At 47.5% G+C, this 8,278-nt stretch overlaps 1 protein-coding gene across 3 annotated transcripts in view; it reads right to left on the reverse strand.

Annotated features, from left to right (window-relative positions):
• The window catches only part of PMF1 (polyamine modulated factor 1), a 32,665-nt gene extending 24,409 nt beyond the window's left edge, over positions 1-8,256 (reverse strand). For 2 of the 3 annotated variants that reach the window (XM_033195532.1, XM_033195533.1), the window contains exon 1: positions 7,949-8,256. In XM_033195532.1, coding sequence (XP_033051423.1) covers positions 7,949-8,109 — 161 coding nt within the window. In that variant the 5' untranslated portion in view covers positions 8,110-8,256. The remainder of the gene's footprint in view (positions 1-7,948) is intronic. The other variant, XM_033195531.1, reaches the window with a different exon arrangement.
• Positions 8,257-8,278: the final 22 nt, after the last annotated feature.

Consider the following 8,278-nt stretch of genomic DNA (forward strand, 5'->3'; position numbering starts at 1 on the left):
GCTTGGCCAGTTTGGAGGCAGGTGCAAGAGCCCAGTGAGAGACAGTCAGGGCCTGAATTCAGACAGTGACAGCAAGGATGGAAAGGAGGAGTCGGAGGCTAGAGAGGCTGGAGTCAACAGGGGTGGGCAGCTGAATGGAAGTGAAAGTGATGGATGTGCCAACGAGGACTCTCAAATCTTTAGCCTAGAGAATGGATAGTGGTGATTCCTTCAACCAAATCAGGGATCACAGGAAGGAAAGAGGTGGAAAAGAAATCCTGTTCCCATGCTGCGGTGACGATTCTGTGGGACATCAAGTGGAGATTTGTAGTAGTAGACTATTGGAGATAGAGGTCTGAAACTCAGGGGAGATACTGCTTGGGATTCTCCATTTATCTAAAACTATGTACTGAATGTCTCCTGTATGCCAGGCACCGTGATGAGTAAAGAATAGAGAATGATGAACAAGACAGACAAGATTCTGCCCTCAAGGACTTTAGGTTTTACGTCGGGGAGACTGACCACAAATAAGTAAACAAGCAGACAACGGAACAGCAGACTGCAGTACGTGCTATGAAGGAATAAATAACTGGTGTCTATCATGACAAATAACCGGGGAGCAAGGCGGCCTTACAGAGGGTCAGGGAAGAGATGGAGGAAGACCATTCTTGGCAGAGCAAAGAGCAAGTACAGATGCCAAGGCAGGAAAGCACTTGAAGTTCCAGGCAATGAGGAGGTCAGTATGGCTGAGTATGAGTGCAGCGGGGCACAAGAGGTGGCAGGGCCTGGAAGCCCTGGTGAGGAGCAATGGACAGTCACCAAAGGCTTTCAGTAGCAGCGAGACATCAGATGGGAGGAGCGGGTGAAAGTAAGGAGAGGGCAACGTTCACATGTTTAAAGGATAGGAGAAGAAGAGCCTGGGAAGGAGCAGCTAGTCAGGTAAACGGGCAGAGAATGATGTCAGAAGCCAAGGGAGAAATCCCAAGAACAGAGGAGTGGTTAACAATGTCAAAGGCTACAAGGAAAGCAAGTATGTTAATATTTTAAAAATATAAGGCCGGGCGCGGTGGCTCACGCCTGTAATCCCAGCACTTTGGGAGTCCGAGATGGGCAGATCACGAGGTCAGGAGATCGAAACCATCCTGGCTAACACGGTGAAACCCCGTCTCTACTAAAAAATATGAAAAACTAGCCGGGCGAGGTGGCAGGCGCCTGTAGTCCCAGCTACTTGGGAGGCTGAGGCAGGAGAATGGCGTGAACCCGGAAGGCGGAGCTTGCAGTGAGCCGAGATCGCGCCACTGCACTCCAGCCTGGGCGACAGAGCAAGACTCTGTCTCAAAAATAAATAAATAAAAAAAATTTTTTAAAATAAAAATATATATCCAGCTGGGTACGGTGGCTCACACCTGTAATCCCAGCCCTTTGGGAGGCTGAGGCAGGTGGATTACCTGATGTTAGGAGTTCAAGATCAGCCTGGCTAACATGGTGAAACCCCATCTCTACTAAAAATATAAAAATTAGCTGGGCATGGTGGTGGGCACCTATAATCCCAGCTACTCAGGAGGCTAAGGAGAATTGTTTGAACCCAGGAGGTGGAGGTTGCCGTGAGCCGAGATCACGCCACTACACTCCAGTCTGAGCAACAAGAGTGAAACTCCGTCTGAAAAAAAAATAAAACACACACACACACACATGCACACATATATATGTACATATCTCCAAAGTACTTAGCAACAAAGAAGTGATTAATAACGCTGAAAGGGGTAGTTGTAAAGGAAGGGTGGCGGAAAGCCCCAAGATGAGGAAAACTTGGAGATGGGCCAGGCGCAGTGGTTCACACCTGTAATATCAGCCCTTTAGGAGGCTGAGGCGGGAGGATTGGGAAGTTGGATCCTAGAAGTTGGAGACCAGCCTCGGCAATGCAGTAAGACCCCATTTATACAAAAAAATTGAAATAAAAATATTAAAAAATTAGCCAGGTGAGGTGGTGCATGCCTGTAGTCTCAGCTACTCAGGAGGCTGAGGCAGGAGGATCACTTGCACCCAAGAGTTCAAGACCAGCATGGGCAACATTTCAAAACCCCATTTCTACAAAAAATACAAAAATTAGCTGGGTGTGGTACTGTGTTCCTACAGTACCAGCTACTCGGGAGGCTGAAGTGGAAGGATCACCTGAGTTGGGGAGGTGGAGGTTGCAGTGAGCTGTGATCGTGCCACTGCACTCCGGTCTGGGCTACAGAGCATGACCCGGTCTCAAAAGAGAAAAATAAAATTAGCTGAGTGTGGTGATATACACCTGCAGTCCCAGCTACTTGGGAGGCTATGCTGGGAGGATCACTTGAGCCCAGGAGGTTTAGACTACAGTGAGCCATGATTGTGCCACTGTACTCCAAACTGGGCAACAGAGCAAAACCCTGTCTCTAAATAAATAAAGAGAAAAGATGGGACTTGCTGGACCAAACATAAGGTTTCCTACAAGGGCCTGGTTTTAAAAACCCACATGTGCTGGCAGAGACAGGCAGATTGGTGGGGCAGGAGAAAGACTCAGGGACATAGTGAGCCCAGAGCTGGCCATTTGGTAAGGTGGCTCCATCAAGCAATGGAGATGAGCTATGTAGTTGATGGTATTTGGGAAAGTCAGAAAAATAAGGCTGGCTTGAGACGATCACTTTATACCTTAATCCAGCCAGAATAAAGATTTAAAGAGTGAAACGATGAAACAGCTAACAGAAGAAAACACTGGAGATTATCTTTGTGACCTAGATGTGGGCATAGTCTTCATAAAAAAGACCCCAAGGGTCAGGCATGGTGGCTCACGCCTGTAATCCCAGCACTTTGGGAGGCTGAGGCGTGCAGATCACCTGAGGTCAGGAGTTTGAGACCAGCCTGCCCAAAATGGTGAAACCTCGGTCTCTACTAAAAATATAAAAATTAGCTAGGCATGGTGGTAGGCACCTGTAGTCCCAGCTACTTGGGAGGCTGAGGCATGATAATTGCTTGAACCTGCGAGGAGAAGGCTACAGTAAGCCAAGATCACACCACTGCACTCCAGCCTGGGTGACAGAGTGAGACTCCATCTCAAAAAAAATAATAAAAATAAAAAAACAAACAAGACCCCAAAAGCACAAATCATAAGGTGAAAAAAAATGAATGGAAGTAATTACATGAAAATTAGGATTAAAAAAATAAATGGATTAGGCAATATCTGTTTTTTTTTGTTGTTGTTGTTTGAGATGGAGTCTCACTCTGTCACCCAGGTTGGAAGGCAGTGGCATAATCTCAGCTCACTGCAACCTCCCCTCCCAGGGTCAAGCAATTCTCCTGCCTCAGCCTCCCCAGTAGCTGGGACTACAGGCGCATGCCACCATGCCCGGCTAATTTTTTTGTATTTTTAGTAGAGATGGGGTTTTACCATGTTGGCCAAGATGGTCTCAATCTCTTGACCTTGTGATCCGCCCACCTCAGCCTCCCAAAGTGCTGGTGATTACAAACGTGAGCCACCTCGCCTGGCCTGTATCTGGCATTTTTTAAATGGCTCTTTGAGTTAGTCAACAGGCTGAGAAAATGAGTCAGGAGGATCCATACAGCTCATAAAGAGTCTGCAGGGATAACTGCATTTCTCTTCTGTGTCATCCCCTTAGGGGAAAATGGAAACAGTTAAAATGTGTGCTGCTTTTTATTTAATTGAAGACTTCTGTTCCTCAAAGGACACCATCAACAAAGTTATCACCCAATAGACAGATAAGATATCTCCTTCTATACTAGCAACTCTAGCAAATCAACAAGATAAAAAACTCCATTTTTAAAAAGGTCTGAAAATCAAAGGCTGGAGGAAATGAGCAGACAGTTCTCAGAAGAGGAAGCCGAAATGACTAAGTACATGAAGAAATGCCCAAATCTACCAGGAATCAGGGACACACAAATTAAAACAAGATACCCCTTTCACACTTGGCAGAATGACAAATATTAGAATAGTAAAAACCCAGTGATGGTGAGGAGGTGGGGGACAAGAACAGCTTTTCTGGAAAGTAATCTGATGGAACACAGGTAGGTATAAACTCTGGGATCTAGTGATCCCTCTCCCAGTTATATGTCTCAGAGAAATTCTAGCACTAGCTCCTGAGGAAATGTACAAGGATATTCACCCTGGAATAATTTATGGATGAGGAGCTGATAGGAAATGGGTAAGTGGTGGATGCATATCAAGGACTGACAGGCAGCACTAAGAAGCTATGAACCATGTGCATTGCACTTTTAGAACATGGTTAGATCTTTTTTTTTTTTTTGAGGTGGAGACTCGCTCTGTTGCCCAGGCTGGAGTGCCATGGTGCAATCTCAGCTCACTGCAACCTCCTCGCCTCCCAGGTTAAGTGATTCTCCTGCCTCAGCCTCCCAAACAGCTGAGATTACTGGTGGGCGTCATGACACCTGGCTAGTTTTTGTATTTTTAGTAGAAATGGGGTTTCACCATGTTGGCTAGGCTGGTCTCGAATTCCTGACCTCAAGTGATTCACCCACCTCAGCCTCCCAAAGTGCTGGGATTACAAGCATGAGCCACCACGCCTGGCCTGACAAGGTTAGATCTTGAAAACAATGTTGTTGAGTAAAAAATGGCATATGTAGCACAATATCATTCATATAAATTTAAAACATAGACAAAAATATAACATATTTTACAAGGACACATCAAATGCCACTTCCTTACCCTCCTCCTCACCCTGACTCCTCTTCCCCATTGTTCTCTATTCCTTTACACTGATTTTATTTTATTTTATTTATTTTTTTGAGACAGAGTCTCACTCTGCTGCCCAGGCTAAAGTGCAATGGCGCGATCTCGGCTCACTGCAACCTCCGCTTACCAGGTTCAAGCGATTTTCCTGCTTCAGCCTCCCAAGTAGCAGGGATTACAGGCATGCACCACTAGGCCCGACTAATTTTTGTTTTTGTAGTAGAGATGGGGTTTCACTATGTTGGCCAGGCTGGTCTCGCTTCTGACTTCAAGTGATCCACCCACCTCCGCCTCTCAAAGTGCTGGGATTACAGGTGTGAGCCACTGTGCCAGGCTCAATTTTATTTTTTTTAAGGGTACTATGATGTCTACTCCATGAAGATTGGAACCTTGTCCATCTTGATCACTGACTTATCTCCAACAACTAGAACAAACCCTGGGACACTGTCAACGGTCAATAAATATTTGTGTTATAAATAAGTGGCCAAGGCGGGCAGATCACCTGAAGTCAGGAGTTCAAGACCAGCCTAGCCAACATGGCAAAACCCCATCTCTACTAAAACTATGAAAATTAGCTGGGCGTAGTGGTGCATGCCTGTAAACCCAGCCACTCGGGAGGCTGAGGCAGGAGAACTGCTTGAACCCGAGAGGCGGAGGTTGCAGTGAGCCGAGATCATGCCATCACACTCCAGCCTGAACAACAGAGCAAGACCCTGTCTCAAAACTAAATAAGTAAATAAATAAATAAATAAATGGGCCGGGCACTGTGGCTCATGCCTGTAATCCCAGCATTCTGGGAGGCTGAGGTGGGAGGATCACTTGAGCCTCAGAGTTTGAGACCAGCTTGGGCAACACAGCAAGACCTCATCTCTAAAAGAAATAAATAAATAAATGGGGGACATATAACTAAGAGAAAGTAGGGGCTGTGAGAGGGGAGACAAGGGCAAGAATGAGTAGGGAAAAATAAATACAACAAGGGAGGGACTGTGCCAGAACATATGATGATGACGTGCCATGATTGGTTCATAAAAGTGATTACAAATTATTTTATCAAATTCATTATTATGGCAAACTAGGCCCTGCATGATAAGGCTGTCACCTGCCTCTCCAGCCTCATTTCATTTTACTCTGATCACTATGCTGTAGCCAAGGAGGTCTCTGCCAGTTCCTGTAATATCTGATCACCTCAGGGACTTTGCACAGGCTGTCCCCTTTGCCTATACACTCTTTCTGTAATTCTTCAAAAAGGTGGTTCCGGCTAGGTGCGGTGGCTCATGCCTGTAATCCCAGCACTTTGGGAGGCAGACATGAGTGGATCGCTTGAGCTCAAGAGTTTGAGACCAGCCTGGCCAACATGGTGAAACCCTGTGTTTGCTAAAAATACAAAAATTAGCTGGCTGTGGTAGCAGGCACTAGGAGGCTGAGGGAGAATTACTTGAACCCCGGGAGGTGGAGGCTGCAGTGAGCTGAGATGGAGCCACTGCACTCCAGCCTGGGAAACAGAGCTAGACGCTGCCTCAAAATAACAATAACAATAATAATAATCATCACCATCTGGTTCTTTCTCATCCTTCAAGTTTCAGCTGAAATGTCAATTCTCAGAATGGGCATCGCAACCAAACCATCTAGTGGTATCATTACCTGTTCATATCTCTTTTTTTTTTTTTCTTTTTTAGAGGCAGGGTCTTGCAATGTCACCTAGACTGGAGTGCAGTGGGGCTATTATAAAGCCTCAAACTTCCAGGCTCAAATGATCCTGTTGCCTCAGCCTCCCAAAACACTGGGATTACAGGCATGAGTCACTATCCCTGGCCTTATCATCCTACCAGGCTATGCGATGATGTTGTTGGTGTCTCTACCCATTGAATGCAAGCTCCAAAAAGACAAGAGACCTTGTCTGCCTCATGGTATCCCCAGCACCTGACACAGAAAAGGCACTCAAATATTTGATGAGTCATGAGTGAAAAGAGAGATCATTAATTATGTGTAGGAAAGGTAAAGTGCTGAACCCAGGAGAAATGGACTGGGAATAAACGAGAGTCCTGATGAAGCCAAAGAACAGAGAAGTGGGGATAGAGAGGGCTAGCGGAGGAGAGGCCTGTGGTCAGGACTCCGAACTCCCGGAAGCGTTTCAACACTGATGTGCAGGGGTGGTGGGATCATGGGCAAAACTCTTGAATCATATACACTGTATAAAAGTCAAGGCCGGGCGCGGTGGCTCACGCCTGTAATCCTGGTACTTTGGGAGGCCAAGGCGGGTGGATCACAAGGTCAGGAGTTCGAGACCAGCCTGGCCAACATGGTGAAACTCTGTATCTACCAGTAAAGATACAAAAACTTGGCAGGGCGTGGTGCTGGCCGCCTGTAATCCCAGCTACTTGGGAGGCTGAGGCAGGGGAATAATTTGAACCCGGGAGGCGGAGGTTGCAATGAGCTGAGATCGCACCATTGCACTCCAGGCTGGGCGACAGGGCGAGACTCCGTCTCAAAAAATAAAAATAAATAAAATAAAAGTCGAGACAGGAAAAATGTTTCTTTTCATGGTAACACATTTAGTCCTGGCAATCTCCCAGTGAAGAAGATATTCTCATAATAGCTAACAAATATTTCTATGTGGCAAGTCTTGTCCTAGGCGCCTTAGGTGTATTTACTCATTTAATTCTCAAAACGACCCTATGAGAAAGGTACTATTGTTGCCATTTGATTGATAAGGAGCGGAAGAGGGACAGGGGGCTTACGTCCTGCTCATATAGTGGTGGGCCGCGACTTAAACCCTGATCTGTAGACGGGCGCGGTAGCCCGAGCCTGTAGTCCCGGCTACTTGGGAAGCTGGGGCGGGAAGATCGCTTGAGCCCAGGAGGTCGAGACGGCAGTGATCACGCCACTGCACTCCAGCCTGGGCGACAGCGCAAGGCCCTATCTCAAAGATTAAAAAAAAAAAAACAAAAAAAAACCCTGCTCTAATTTGCAATGGCTCTCTCTCTCCTCCCAGCCACCTGAAATTTTAGTGAAAACGGGGCTTCCTGGAGGAAGGAGTAGCTAGCTATCCCCCGCTACAGATTATCGGTGCGTGAATACCCTGATTCCTCCGACTCAGAATTTGACTGGGTCGCCTGGTCCGACTGCCCCGCCCCCGCCGTGGACCTACGTGACCGCGCGCCGGCCTGCGACCGACCTGATCTCGCGGGATTTGAGCTTCGGTGCGGACAAACCCTCTCACCGCGGCTCCCTCCACTTTACCTGCCGGCGGCGACCAGCTTCTGAAGAAAAGTGTCCACCATGGTGTCGAGGAGCTTCACCCTCGAAATGGTAGTGCCGGGTGGCACAGACTCTGGAGACGACCCCTCATGCCTTTTTTCCTCACAGCCGCCGCCTAGATTGGCGCTGCTTGCTTCGGCCATGTTGAAGTTGAACCGCCAAATCTAACTGGCCCGGCCTCCCCGCCCGCCGGAGTTCCCGATTGGCCGCTCCCGCGACGGGCGCCTCCGATTGGAAGCGGTAAAACGTCTGTCACCGAGCAGGGCGGGAGCGGGAAAGTCATCGGAGGCTGAGTGTCGCAGAAAGGCGAGG

Source organism: Trachypithecus francoisi, unplaced genomic scaffold (assembly GCF_009764315.1).
Source record: "Trachypithecus francoisi isolate TF-2019V2 unplaced genomic scaffold, Tfra_2.0 Lachesis_group5, whole genome shotgun sequence".
Taxonomy (NCBI): Eukaryota; Metazoa; Chordata; class Mammalia; order Primates; family Cercopithecidae; genus Trachypithecus; species Trachypithecus francoisi.